Source organism: Schistocerca serialis, chromosome 2 (assembly GCF_023864345.2).
Source record: "Schistocerca serialis cubense isolate TAMUIC-IGC-003099 chromosome 2, iqSchSeri2.2, whole genome shotgun sequence".
NCBI lineage: Eukaryota > Metazoa > Arthropoda > Insecta > Orthoptera > Acrididae > Schistocerca > Schistocerca serialis.
In genome coordinates this window covers 1,063,996,514-1,064,011,712 of record NC_064639.1, presented here as the reverse complement: position 1 = coordinate 1,064,011,712, position 15,199 = coordinate 1,063,996,514, and the positions used below count along the sequence as shown (strand labels likewise).

General features: G+C 42.8%; 1 protein-coding gene across 6 annotated transcripts in view; it reads right to left on the bottom strand.

The window, feature by feature from the left end:
• The window catches only part of LOC126458519 (nitric oxide-associated protein 1), a 245,603-nt gene that overhangs the window by 17,496 nt on the left and 212,908 nt on the right, over positions 1-15,199 (bottom strand). For 4 of the 6 annotated variants that reach the window (XR_007585646.1, XR_007585645.1, XM_050095623.1 and 1 more), the window contains exon 1: positions 2,929-5,243. The exons of the other annotated variants lie outside the window; for them this stretch is intronic. Coding sequence is in view for 2 of the 4 variants with exons in the window: in XM_050095623.1 (XP_049951580.1) it covers positions 2,954-5,152 (2,199 nt within the window). In the remaining 2 variants the exon portion in view is untranslated. Of the gene's footprint in view, positions 1-2,928; positions 5,244-15,199 lie in introns of those variants that run through there. 6 annotated transcript variants of the gene reach the window in all.

The following is a 15,199-nucleotide window of genomic DNA, read 5'->3' as shown; positions in this document are numbered from 1 at the left end:
TTCACAACTGTCATTTGCAAATTTGTAGTTTTCCATTTCTTATCTGGATTACTGAATGCACCAAATATAAAAGAAATCTGAGTGGGCTGGATTCAGTGCTGTGTCAAACTGAAATGTAACTACACATTTAGTTAATTCCTGAATACTATACACATCAAAAAAAGTTTTGCAACATCCCGGTTCCCAGAACTCCTGAAGACAGATGTTGACTGTGGATATTGTATCACAGTTACAGTCCCTTTGACAGCTCAGAGAGGTCACTAAACCTGCCCAAAGATGTGAACAATCGTGAATGAGCAGTGCCTATTAGACGGAGGCGGTCCAACAGCCGATGAATTCCCGTCATTCCACAAGGAAGGAGGTAAACGGCTCATGTTGTCTGTAGTTCAACCATGCCTAGACGGTCAGTACTGCGGTTTGATCATGTTCGCATTGTTACTTTGTGCCAGGAAGGGCTCACAACAAGGGAATTGTCCAGATGTCTCAGAGTGAACCAAAGCGATGTTGTTCTGACATGGAGGAGATACAGACGGACAGCAACTGCTGATGACATGCCTCGCTCAGGCCGCCCAAGGGCTACTACTGCAGTGGATGACCGTCACATAAGGATTATGGCTCAGAGGAGCCCTGACAGCAACGCCACCATGTTGAATAATGCTTTTCGTGCAGCCACAGGATGTCGTGTTATGACTCAAACTGTGCACAACAGGCTGCATGATGCAGAACTTCACTCCCGACATCCATGGCAAGGTCCATCTTTACAACCACGACACCATGTAGCATGGTAAAGATGGGCCCAAAACCATGCGACATGAACCACTCACGATTGGCATCATGTTCTCTTCACCAATGAGTGTCGCATATGCTTTCAATCAGACAATCGTAGGAGACATGTTTGGAGGCAACCTGGTCAGATACACTGTCTAGCGAATGCAGCAAGGTGGAGGTTGCCTGCTGTTTTGGGGTGGCATTATGTGGGGCTGACGTACGCCGCTGGTGGTCATGGAAGGTGCCGTAATGGCTGCACAATATGTGAATGCCATCCTCCCACCGATAGTGCACCTATAGCGGCAGCATATTGGTGAGGCACCCATCTTCATGGACGACAATTCGCGCCCCTATCATGCACATCTTGTGGCCAGCATGTTCTCCAGACATGAACCCTATCAAACATGCCTGGGATAGATTGAAAAGGGCTGTTTATGGACAATGTGACCCACCAATCACTCAGAGGGATCTATGCCGAATCGCTATTGAAAAGTGTGACAGTCTGGACCAACAGTGCCTTGACGAACTTGTGGATAGTATGCCATGATGAATACAGGCATACATCAATGGAAGAGGACATGGTACTGGGTATTAGAGGTACCGGTGTGTACAGCAATCTGGACCACCACCTCTGAAGGTCTCGCTGTATGGTGGTACAACATGCAATTTGTAGTTTTCATGAGCAACAAAAACAGCAGAAATGATGTTTATGTTGATCTCTATTACAATTATCTGTACAGGTTCTGGAACTCTCAGAAACGAAGTGATGCAAAACTTTTTGATATGTGAATTTTGATAAATCCGTAATGCTACAGTTTATCTTACATCCAGAACAGCTTATAAGCCATTTGGGAAGTAGTCAAGAGATGTCAGCAGTATTGATTCTGTGAATGAAATTGGGTAATGGGGTCTTGCCATGATACCTATCAGAAAGAGCAATGCCTGATGTCAACACAAGTCCCAGTCTGGCAAAGTTTTGATGTCAAAAATTTGGTGAAAGGTACCTTTTGGACCTCCTTGCATTTTTCGTAGTTTATGCATGATACACATATGCAATATGCTTCAAAATACTTGGAGACAGGTTCATTGCCTAATATAGGTCTTTTGAATTTACTTTGCAATTTTTTGGTTTTATGATGAACGGTGTGTTACTTGTGGTGCGACGTAAACATTAAGGCACATGAAAGGTCAATTTGTAACCACAACCTTTCTTTGGGATTCACATTTGTTGGCTTTGAAAACTTACAAACAAATTGTCACCTTCCAACCCAACATAGACCACGGGCTACACGTCAGATCAGTCTGTCACCATAACCAAGATTTCAAGAGGTGGCTGAAATACCACATTGTTAACAAGAATTTTCATAATAGCATACAGTATGTTCCATTTAAAATATCAAGCATTTGAATATCTACACATACATTTATCATATTAGCAATCTTGGAAGGGTCAACTGAACCTACCAGTATCAGATGACTCCTCCTTCTTGTCAGGTAACAATGCTGTGGTGTATGAAGTTATGCATGCACAAACAGTAAGAGAACAGAACACTGACAATACCTGTGTTGTGTCCACATTATTTTTTGGAATGTAGGTTGCTGCGACAGACTTACCTGCAGCAAAGCTAAAAGTCTAGTTTATGCTGGAAGGTGAGGATTTAAGGGAATAGGAAATCTTAGTTGTGGCAACATACCGATCTGTAGTGTAGCCCAAGGCCAAGGTTCAGTTGAAAATTTACAATTTTGGTGTGAATTGGTGAAGCACTGCAGTAGCGAAGACTTCAGTTAATCTCACTGGTAAAATATAATGAATCTGACCTGAATGGTTACTGAAGTATTCTAGTTCAGTCAAAAATTTATCATTTTGTTGGTCCTAAAATGTTATTCACACTGCCACTTGTTTCAGTTCTACTGTCTATTTCACTAGAAATTTAGAATGGTATCTGTTAAGAACAATGTTGTTTCAAAACAAAAAGTTTCATTGTAAAATCTGTCAATTAAATCTTTAAATGCTTGTTTTAAATTAAGACATTTCTCTAGAGCAAAAGGGGCAAGTTATACCAGACGAAAACTACTGGTGAGCTATAATTTAACTTTATTCTTAATAATTACTGATAAGCCAAATATAATTCATTTTTTATATATTTGTATTAGATGTACCTGAGCAGTTTGCATCATGTCAAAATTAATTTTTGACATAAACAGCACGCCCCATTCTGTATGCTGGAGTTTTACGTATTCTGGCACCACGCAGGTTAACAGAATACCGCAGTAAGGCAGGCTGACGCACATATATTCCTCTTGCATCTGGAGTCCATGCTTGCAATTTGCATACATGATCCTTAGGAGGAGTGACAGCAATCCATCCAGCAGATGACAACACAATATCAGTGCAGCTTTCTTTTGAACTGATACCCACAACAGAAATGCTCTTTGGAGTAGTTGCAAGTTGTGGCCACTGTGATAATCTTTTGTCTCCACCACATGGTACAACAAACAGTGAAGAGCCCAGCAGCGACGAATATACAGTGTCTGCAATGTCCGTTTGGCATATAGTGACAGGCAGACAATCTGATGCAAATACTGTGAACCTAACAGATTCGTTTCCATCAACATAGTCTAGTCTTCCTAGACCAGCAATAAACAAAGTTCTTTGGGGTTTTAAGCAAAATGAGCGAGGGATCAACATCTTCTTTGGCAATGTCAAAATAAGTTCTTCTGTAGTAAGCAAATTCAGGATCTGGTCAGGTTGAACTGTTCCTGGTGTATCAAAACACCATCTGCTTTCACTAAATTCAGGATCTTCTGGATTTATACCTGACTGTTGGATAGTGAGTGATTTACTAACAGAAAATGGATCGTTCACTTCAGGTTGTTCTTCATTTTGAAATGTCCTTCCAATGTGACCTACAAGTGTGGCGTACTGAACATCATTCATACGTTTCAACTGAAAATGTCGGAGTTTATCTTCTGCTTGTTTGCGTTCTCTCTCAGCCAAAAGACGCTTAGTGCGCATATATAGCCTCCATCCAGACGGGCGAAGTATAGGAAACTTGAGCAAATTCATTGTTGTTCCAGGCCAAGGGGATGTAGTAGCTCTCTCAATAAGGTCCACTGCCTTTACTTTGCAGAAATCGGATTGCAGAAGAGCATTAAACAGGCTAGACTTTCCAACATTGGTACAACCTACCAGATATACATCACCTTTGTAGTGCCACATATTTTGTAACCTTGTAATAAGTTCCTCAATCCCATATCCAGTGCGAGCACTTATCAGCTCTACATGTTTTATGTTTGCAGCAGACAAGCCAGTCTGATCAAGACTTTTAATGATACATTTCTTGACATGATCAAGAAAACCACTGCAGTCCTGTGGAAGTAAATCAATCTTATTCCCAACAACCACCACTGGTCGTTTTCTGCCAATTATATCAAGTATTTGTGGCCAAATGCTACACGGAAAATCAGTGAGATCTACCATCAAAACAACAAGTGCAAGTTTGTTCCTGATTTCGGATAAAAGTTTCGGATACTCAGTAGCAGGTACTGTGACACTAAGAACAGTGTTGTAATACCTAATGAAATGACATCGTTGACACAGGGTCCCACTAATGTTACTTTCATTCAGACGAAGAAATATCTCACTTGGTAGATAGCCAGGTATTGCAGTGTCCCGACAGTGTAATAAAGCACCACATCCCCCACATGAGGTATTACTCACAGGAATATTTGTATCAGGTGTACCATAGTTAAGTTCCCAGGGTGGTTCTATATCATCACCATCATAACACTCATAATCATTCATCCAGCTTTTTATATAATGCTCACTGGTCTGTTCTTTTGGAACAGGTTCTGTAGTAAACTCAGACACCATTATTTTTCCAGTACCATTTTCACCAGAATTATTCCGAGAAGAATGGAGACTACTACTGCCAAATTCACTGTAAGTCCTGTACGGAAAGTCCACTTTTTCATCTTTGAACACCGCTTCTGGCTGTTCTTCCGTCTCGCTATCTGCAATGTCTTCTACGTACTTTAATGCGACAGGGCTGCAGTGATATGACTCACCGCGATTCAACGTTTTTCTTTTCTTCTTGAAGCCTGCCAATCTATTTTCCCATTCTAATCGGTGCAGAACAGAATTGTATATAATTTTAGACCTAATTTCGCCTAAAACAAAATTCTCTCTATTATCGTTTCTGATGATTTTTTCATAATTTAAATTATGTTGCGAATGTGTAAAATGATAAAGTCTTTTGGTACTTGCAGACGAACATCGAATCACCAAATCTCTTAGGCAGGTTCCGAATGTTAGTATACCGAATTCATGTGACACGGGTGGTATGTGCAGTCTACCCACATGCACAAATCGCAGAGTTCGCATTCTGGTACTATAGTACACTAAACAAACACATAACCATAAAACCAACGCACTCACTCAAGTTTCTATCGTTTTGTTTACAAACATTTTGAAGTTTTAAACCACAGATATGCTTTGTGATCCTAGATGACTATCGAAACCACAGTCGTAACAGTCGCGACCACATAACAAGAGTGATACTTCACGTCGATTTTGTTACTACTGCGCGAGCAGCTTGCCAATTGGCCAGTAAGTAAAAATGTTGAGTTTGGCGCGATCGTGAAAGCGAATAGTAGTTGTGTATTTTGGTTTTTCAAACAGGAGCGTCTGCAGCGCAATAAATTGCAACAACAACAAGAAGAAGACGTCACATCTGTCCTTTTAGGTTTCCTAAGGACCCTGAGAGGTGTATACCATCATGTTACTATACTGTGTCGTTAGGACTGGCTTGCAAACTATATGTGTATTAATGATTAATGTTTCGTTAAGAGCAGAAAATGGGTAGTGAATAGAAGAAGATCTTATGAAAAAAGACCCTCTTTACGTTTATAGTAATGCCAAGTTTTGTTCATGAATGCCGACAATAATAAACCCATGCGGAATGTTTGACATCCCAAATTTGCCACGTCAACCGACAATGAAGAAGAAATTGCCACAAAGGTTCGACAATCCGTCTAAAGCTGTAAAACCGTCCTATGACACAGAAGCGGCCACTTCAACTCTTCACACATCAGTGTCGAATTCATCTGAATCGTCACCATAGACCTGCTTTGGCGATGGAATGGTTAGGTTAAGTGCAGTTATTTGTGTCTTGCAAATGCGTGCGGAGTGTCAGAATGTGCAGATCGCCAGACTTCGCGCAAAAGTATTACAGGACAAGGAAAGTGTCTATCTTTTAATTACAGACAGCAACAGAAACTGTATGAGTAGGATCAAGCGAAGGAGGACAAGCAAATTTCGAAGACTATGAAATCCTGATATTTTAAAACAGTTGCCATTTATTCGTTGTTAAGCAAAGTTAGCATACTATAGAAGGAGAAACGTGCTGCAAGATGGAAAGACGAGAATAAGCTGTTTGCTCTAAATTTGTCACATTACAGCCCTCTGGTATACGGATTTTGTCAGAATGTTTCATGCTTCCATCAGTGCGTACATTACAAAGGTATATGGAAGGCATACAAATAAAATGTGGGATAAGTGACAGTATATTCCACCTTTTAAAGCACAAGGTATATGGCATTTCTCCGATACTGATAAACTAGTGAATATGTCATTGGACGAAATGTCTCTAATGGCAAATTTAATAGAAAACAGCATGTCTGAAAGTGTTATTGGCTTTGAGGACGTGGAGTTTACACGCATAGCATATTTGTCCCACTATTTGGCAGTTGCTTGTTCCACTTAGAATAATATAAAGATGAAAGTCGTACTTGTGGCAGCAAGCGACAAAGACCAAAACACAGTAGGCCTACCAAACGGCAAATGGGTCGTCGATACCTTTTGCACATAGAGGCGGATGTCTGTGCTTCTTACGTGTGAATCTGTCTGTTTATACTCTTTGGATATAAACATGGTAAGCTGCAGTTCTATCACAGACTGTGGTTCTATCCAATGTCACAAGTGTTTCTTCATGAATGTGTTGTAGTTTGTCACTGGATTCATGATTTTTTTTATCTCTACTTGCTCTTAGTTTATAACCATCTATGTCTTCTGATATTACACAAGCTCTTGTAGGCAAAAAATAAATCAAATACTTCGTAAATCACGCAACAAAGGCATACAAAACAAACATTATGCATCTGACGTTCTCCTTTCTCGCCGCTTGGAACGCTAGTGTCGCTCCAGCTGTCAAATGGTGACAACTATTACAGCAGTGAGTGCCGCGACAATTTATTGTGCTACAGACACTCCCGTTTGTAAAAACCATTGTACAAAACGAAATACCCAACTACTATTCGCTTTCGCTTTCACGATCGCACCGAACTCAACATTTTTACTTACTGCCCACTTGGCGAACTGCTGGTGCAGTAGGCAATAAAAAAGGCGCGAAATGTCGCGACTGTTATGTTAGACTGTAATCGAAACTATCTATGGATGAAGCAGAGCGTTTGTAAAAGGAACCAGACTCCAAAAGAGCGATGCAGTTGCAGTAGTTCATTGTGGCGTGCAAGGACACGGATCGAACATTACGTATTTATTGGGGAATATACACAGTATTTGCCTGTCGTAATTGCTGTCTACACTTTACAGTTTATGTGAAGAAAACTAACGAAGATAGCATTTAAATGCATAAATAAAGTCGATAAAGTAACCAATCACTTTGTTTGCATGGGGCACCCAAAAGCGGATTTTGTAAGCCAATTTCACAATGCCGTTTCTATTTGATCATGTAAACATGCCTGTATCGGTTCTGGAAATCCGTTTTTAGCTGCCGGTTTTCCTCTTCTACAATCGAATTTTGCTCCCATGTAAAGGCACAATCGTTTTTGAAACTTACTTTGACTGTCAGGTTATGGCTTGATTTCAAAATATTCGCCTAATATGGACAGTGTGACTTATTGTTATTATGTTGGGCTGAGCATGAAAGTGTCTACCTCTAATATTTAAGTGAAAAGAAATAGCAACTGTGCTGGCTAAATCAGAAACTAGAATAGCTGTTTCCCAGGCGCCATATTCAACTGGGCTAGCAAATCGGTGTCAGACCTTAACACGTAAACACGATTGCGAAAAACGACCTCCGAAGATCCGTTTTCGTATCTAAGAAGAAGTGTCGCATGTAAACGTAATGAATGTTGCCTTCCACAGGTACAATGATACATTTAGATGTTTTGTATGTTAATGCACTTGTCTGATAAAAATGTAACAACATGATAATGAATGTGCATTTAATCGAGTGTTCTCTGTTTCATAACCACAGCTTTTAGAAAAATGGTTAAATGGCGTCAAAAGGCAAGGTTTTCGACTGACAGAAAACCATTTTCTATTTTCAGAACAATCTGAGGAAAGTTGTTTCCTTGCAAACTAGGCAAACTGCAAGAGACTGAAAGATAGTGTAGTTCCATCTATCTTTCGTATCTCTAAACATATACAGCAGAATATAAATTATAATTGTAAACCATAGGGCCCATCATATTTTGTTTTGACTATCTAACTTTAAAGACACTACGATACAAACAAAAGCAGATTTCGGGCGTAATTCTACCAGCATAGTGCCCGCTATTCAATTTGTCCGCTATTCACCGTAGGCCATTTGCGGGATTTTGGGGCCTTGGGTCGAAGTTAGAGTGAGAATATATTGCCTCTAACGCAGTGATCTCTGCTGTAATGTCTCGACTAAAGTTCACTTGCAAGCACCTCGCGTTCTTCACTGGCCCAGACATATCCCATTCAAAAGTGTCATGGATACTACACATACGATTCATAAGCATTTTTGTAATTTGTATTCCATATGTAGAACAAGAGCTTTTAAAGCTCTGAAGAGATATACGCAAGGGCGTTTCCCTTCTTTGCAACAACACTTACAGTTCACATTTCGACATTTTTTATTATTGGCTGGAAGAAATGGCCAAAGATATTTCTTAAATTTTTCCTGCACGTTGTTGTGCTGTTTTGTCTGTGTTGTAATAAATTATGCTGCGGCAGCGTTGTGATATGGCTTCCTAGAACACCAAATGAAAGTGTACCCAAAGACCTGACAGTTGGCACAATAGCGATTTATCAATGTTTGCAATATTTCGTAGCGAAGAACTTCCTTCAGTTTTACTTTCTGGTATGCTCATTCCTAGGGGAAACTAAAATATTAATCGCTTATAACTACTCGCACGTCATAGTTGAGGTAGATTGAAAGTCGATGGAACAGAATGTGAAAATGTGCCACAATGCAATGCAAATCGTAGTATTCACACATGCCGAGCGAAACGATAGTCAGCATCAAGGTTTCTTGGGAAGAAAGTTTTGTCGTTGATGTTTGTGGATGGAAGAGTCACATCGTCTGTTATCATGGGAAGTTGCGTCGCGTCCACTAACTCTATAGTGGTAGAGTTCGTGCTTCTGTGTTTTCTCTACAGTAAGTAGTAGAGTTCGCGCTTCTGTATTTTCGCAGACTTTATTTTATTGTTTGCTTTGTTTTCGTAGTACGTTGCAAAGCCTCCATGAGCACTTCAAAATTTTTCCTCAGAAGGTCAATTCACACTGGCCGTCAAATCGCGTCACATCAAAACATTCCACAGTGCATTTCGAAAGGCAGCATTCACGCAGGCCGTTAGCAAACCGTCACGTCACTTCACGTCACGTCCATCTGTCTCGCGAAGAAAGTTTTGACGGTGTTGTCGTCTGCTAAGTTAATCTATTTTCACCGTTCTTGGTCATTTCATAGTAGTGGACTTCGTGCCTTTACGTCTTAATTTTTATTTAACACTGATCAGCCAGAACATTAAGACCACCTACCTAAAAGTCGATATGTCCACATTTGGCACAGGCAGCAGCGGCGACGCGCCGTGTCGTGGAAGAAATGCGGCCTTGGTAGGTCGCTGGAGGGAGTTGGCACCACATCTGTACACAGTCACCAAAAGCCCATAAATTCTGGGGAGGGAGGTGATGAGTTCTGACACCACGTTCAAATCACATCCAAAATATGTTCCATCAGGTACACATCTGGTGAATTGGGGCCAGCATATCAATTGGAACTAGTCAGAGTGTTCCTCCAAGTGCTCTATCACACTAATGGCCTAATGACATGGTGCATTACCTTCCAGAAAAATACCACTACCGTGGGAAACAATCACCATAAAGGAGTGTACGTGGTCTGCTACTAGCTTACGATACTCCTTGGGCATCATGGTACCTTGCACAAGCCCGACTGGAGTCAAGGATGTCCATGTGAATGTTCTACAGAGCATAATGGACCTGCTGCCAGCTTGTCTCCATCTCGCAGTACACATGTCAAGGAGCTGTTCCGCTGGTAGACGACGGATTCGCGCTCTCCCATCAGCATGATAGAGACAATATCAGGATTCATCAAACGATGCAATGCTCTCCCACTGCACGAGTGTTCAGTGCTGATGCTCATGTGTCCAGGTCAGTCATTGTTGCCTATGTCTTGGTGCTAATATTGGCACATGCATAGGTGGTCAGCTGCAGAGGCCCATTGTTAGGAGTGTTTCGTACAGTGTTTGTTCGGACACACTAGTACTGTGCTCAATATTAAAGTCTGATGTAAGTTCCATCACAGTTCGCTGCCAGTCCTAGTTCACTGCCTGTCCTGTTTTACTGATCTTTCTAGTCTACAACATCCGTCATCTGTAATGAGGAGTGGCCACCCAGATGTGGTTTCCCCTTAGTTTCGCCATGTGTTGAAGAAACTGATCATTGCACTCCTCAAACACCCAAAAAGTGATGCAGTTTCCGAAATGCTAGTGCCAAGCCTCTGGGCCATTACAACCTGCCCTCGGTCAAACTCAGATAGATTGCACACCTTCCCCATTCTCCACATGGACAGCACATTCACTGATAAGACATGCTCTGTTGATAATCAAAATATCCACGGGTATGCTGCCGGTCTATAGTGTCCAACGGGCACAATATTTCGGCGATCATACATGTCACCATCATCAGGTGAACTGACGAACTGAGCTCCTGTGAACGTGCCGGCACGGAGATCCGTACGCTATGGCTGCTCAGAGGGAATTGGGTTCGGTCGCGGCGGCGGCCGATTTAAATACCCTCCGCCCGCGACGCGCTCCCTCCGCCGTCCGCGCCCCGCGCCACGGTCACGCGGTGGAACAGATTGCGACGGCGTCTGAGATGACGTCGGTGTGATGGCTCTGTCCGCCGTGGTCGTCATAACTATACGTTTGCTCGATTTACTCTTGATTAACCTGATTGCTGGTTCCCAAGCCTTGCTGAGATTATAGCCACAGTCACGGTTTATGAGGTCGTCATTGGTGCGAATTTCGATGGCCTCTCTAACAACGCTGTCCCAGTATCTCGACGTCTGTACCAGAATCCTCGTGCAGTCATACTCCATGGCGTGATTTTCCGACAAACAATGTTCAGCAACCGCCGACTTGCTCGGATACATCAGTCGAGTGTGCCTCTGGTGTTCACGTCATCGATCCTCGACGGTACGCATCGTCTGACCAATATACGACTTGCCACATTGACAAGGAATCTGGTTCACGCCGGCCTTCCTCAAACCGAGGTCATCTTTGGCGCTCCCCACCAGTGCACGAGTTTTATTTGGAGGACAAAACACAGTTTCGACCCGGTGTTTCTTCAGAATGCGGGCGATTTTCCCCGAGAGTGCGCCTGTGTATGGAATAAATGCAGTGCCTACCTCCTCCCTCGTGACTTCATCCATCTCAACAGGTTGTGCTGCAGTGGTTGGGCGGAGAGCACGTTGAATCTGCCACTCTGAGTACCCATTTTTTCGAAATACAGTTCTCAGATGTTCCAATTCCTGGGGTAGACTCTCTGCGTCAGAGATAGTGCGCGCCGTATGTACTAGAGTTTTAAGTACCCCATTCCTCTGTGAAGGGTGGTGGCAGCTGTCTGCGTGCAAATACAGATCAGTGTGCGTAGTCTTCCGATACACCCCATGACCTAGGGTGCTGTCAGCCCTTCTCTTGACCAAGACGTCAAGGAAAGGTAATTTACCCTCTGATTCAGTCTCCATAGTGAATTTGATGTTGGGGTGTATGGAGTTTAGATGTGTAAGGAAGTCAAGGAGTTTATCCATACCATGTGGCCAGATGACGAAAGTGTCGTCCACGTAACGGAAAAAGCAAGTAGGTTTCCATACGGATGACGACAGGGCTTCCTCCTCGAAGTTCTCCATGTACAAATTCGCTATCACCGGTGAGAGTGGGCTACCCATGGCGACTCCCTCCGTTTGTTCGTAGTATTCTCCATTAAAAAGAAAATACATGGAAGTCAAGACATGCCTAAAAAGTTCAGTGGTGTTCTCGTCAAACTTCTGACTAATCAATTCTAGTGATTCTCGCAGGGGTACCCTCGTAAACAAGGAAATGACGTCAAAACTCACCATGATATCTGACTCATACAACCTGAAGCTATCAAGGCGTTTAACAAAATCCACGGAATTACGGATGTGATGAGGGCATTTACCCACATAAGGACTTAATATTCCCGTCAGGTATTTGTCCAACTAATATGTAGGTGCCCTGATGTAGCTGACAATGGGGCGTAATGGTACCCCCTCTTTGTGAATCTTCGGGAGTCCATATAGTCTAGGCGGTACCGGACCTTGGGGTAACAATTTCTTAGCGTCACCCTCCGGTAAATCTGCGTCCTTGAGAAGCGCCCTCGTCTTGTTCTACACCTTCTTTGTAGGGTCAACGCTGATCTTCCGGTAGGAATCGTTATTTAGCAGGCTCTGCATCCTATCAGTGTAGTCCTTATGGGAGACAACAACTGTAGCATTGCCTTTGTCAGCCGGTAAGACAATTTGTACATGGAGAACTTCGAGGAGGAAGCCCTGTCGTCATCCGTATGGAAACCTACTTGCTTTTTCCGTTACGTGGACGACACTTTCGTCATCTGGCCACATGGTATGGATAAACTCCTTGACTTCCTTACACATCTAAACTCCATACACCCCAACATCAAATTCACTATGGAGACTGAATCGGAGGGTAAATTACCTTTCCTTGACGTCTTGGTCAAGAGAAGGGCTGACGGCACCCTAGGTCATGGGATGTATCGGAAGACTACGCACACTGATCTGTATTTGCACGTAGACAGCTGCCACCACCCTTCACAGAGGAATGGGGTACTTAAAACTCTAGTACATACGGCGCGCACTATCTCTGACGCAGAGAGTCTACCCCAGGAATTGGAACATCTGAGAACTGTATTTCGAAAAAATGGGTACTCAGAGTGGCAGATTCAACGTGCTCTCCCCCCAACCACTGCAGCACAACCTGTTGAGATGGATGAAGTCACGAGGGAGGAGGTAGGCACTGCATTTATTCCATACACAGGCGCATTCTCGGGGAAAATCGCCCGCATTCTGAAGAAACACCGGGTCGGAACTGTGTTTTGTCCTCCAAATAAAACTCGTGCACTGGTGGGGAGCGCCAAAGATGACCTTGGTTTGAGGAAGGCCGGCGTGTACCAGATTCCGTGTCAATGTGGCAAGTCGTATATTGGTCAGACGATGCTTACCGTCGAGGATCGATGCTGTGAACACCAGAGGCACACTCGACTGATGTATCCGAGCAAGTCGGCGGTTGCTGAACATTGTTTGTCGGAAAATCACGCCATGGAGTATGACCGCACGAGGATTCTGGTACAGACGTCGAGATACTGGGAGAGCGTTGTTAGAGAGGCCATCGAAATTCGCACCAATGACGACCTCATAAACCGTGACTGTGGCTATAATCTTAGCAAGGCTTGGCAACCAGCGATCGGGTTAATCAAGAGTAAATCGAGCAAACGTATAGTTGTGACGACCACGGCGGACAGAGCCATCACACCGACGTCATCTCAGACGCCGTCGCAATCTGTTCCACCGCGCGACCGTGGCGCGGGGCGCGGGGCGCGGACGGCGGAGGGAGCGCGCCGCGGGCGGAGGGTATTTAAATCGGCCGCCGCCGCGACCGAACCCAATTCCCTCTGAGCAGCCATAGCGTACGGATCTCCGTGCCGGCACGTTCACAGGAGCTCAGTTCGTCAGTTCACCTGATGATGGCGACATGTATGATCGCCGAAATATTGTGCCCGTTGGACACTATAGACCGGCAGCATACCCGTGGATATTTTGATTATCAAATACGCCGGGAGAAACTCAAGAATCACATGCTCTGTTGATGTTTCTGACTAGCGGTCTTTCCTCTCTTGGTGTCGCTGTTATCGCCTGAACGGGTTTATATCGATAGTAGGTCATTGGTCATTATGTTCTGGCTGGCCAATGTGTTATTATGCTTTGTTTTCGTGGCAAAATTCAAATTTTCCATTATATTTCCTCCATTGAGTGTTCTTCCATAAGTGAGAACACATATCTGAGAGTGAAAATTTATTTAAGTTTCACAATAACAGAACTGCTGCCTATGCTGTATATAATTAAGAACATCAGTTGATGAAGCAATTTTCATTAAATAACATTTCACGTGAAAATGTCAGCTCTAATGAAATACAGTTGTTTATTACATTATTAGTTATGTAAGAAAATAAACATAATGAATAAGGTTAACAGGCTTTATTTATTCTCTTATAAATATTTTTTGATGTGTCTATATGTACATATTTTCGTATCAAATAACTGACGGTATTTTGAAATGTTCTTTTACTTTGCAGCACATTACCACACAATACAGATCAACACCATAACTTTATGAAGTTTGCCATGGCCATTAATAAACTTTATCATTGTTAGTTCCTCAATTGCTATACTATACTTCAACTTTTTGCATCACGAATGGTAACTTGTAGCCTTGCTTTCACTGTTTGGACTGCGTTAAGCAAATGGATGTGACTTGATGTGATGGGCAATGTGAATACACCCTGATGTGATGGTGCACAACGTGGTGGTGGATGGAGCTGTGACACGATGTGATGACCAGTGTGAACTGGCATTAAGAGCTCTTGCACAAAAGACGCCACACATTTAAAAGCGAAAAATTGGCCAGGTTCTGGTAGGACTCGCGTGCTGAGTGTTCCATACAAATTGAATTTTGAATACAGACAGTTCATCCGTGCTGGAAACCGAGGAGCTCGATAATTTTTACCTTTTATGGACACTGATACTGGCAATATATTGGTCCCAGGGATTCAAAGGCTTTCGAGAACGTTTTAATTTCAAGTCTGAAATCAGATGACAAATGAAAAGAGAACTATTTTTTTGCAATCTTTTCCTTTACTTGTACTGTGAAACCCTTCTTCATCGAACATTCATGATTCTATGTCAAGGGGAAGTTCTATGTAGGTTTTAATGAGTGAGTTTGCTAGTACAAAATATATCTGACATAAATGGTCATACCTTTTGACTGAAATGACATAGAATATTAACAATTTTTACACCACCAAAGGATTACAGACATCTAAATGTGACAA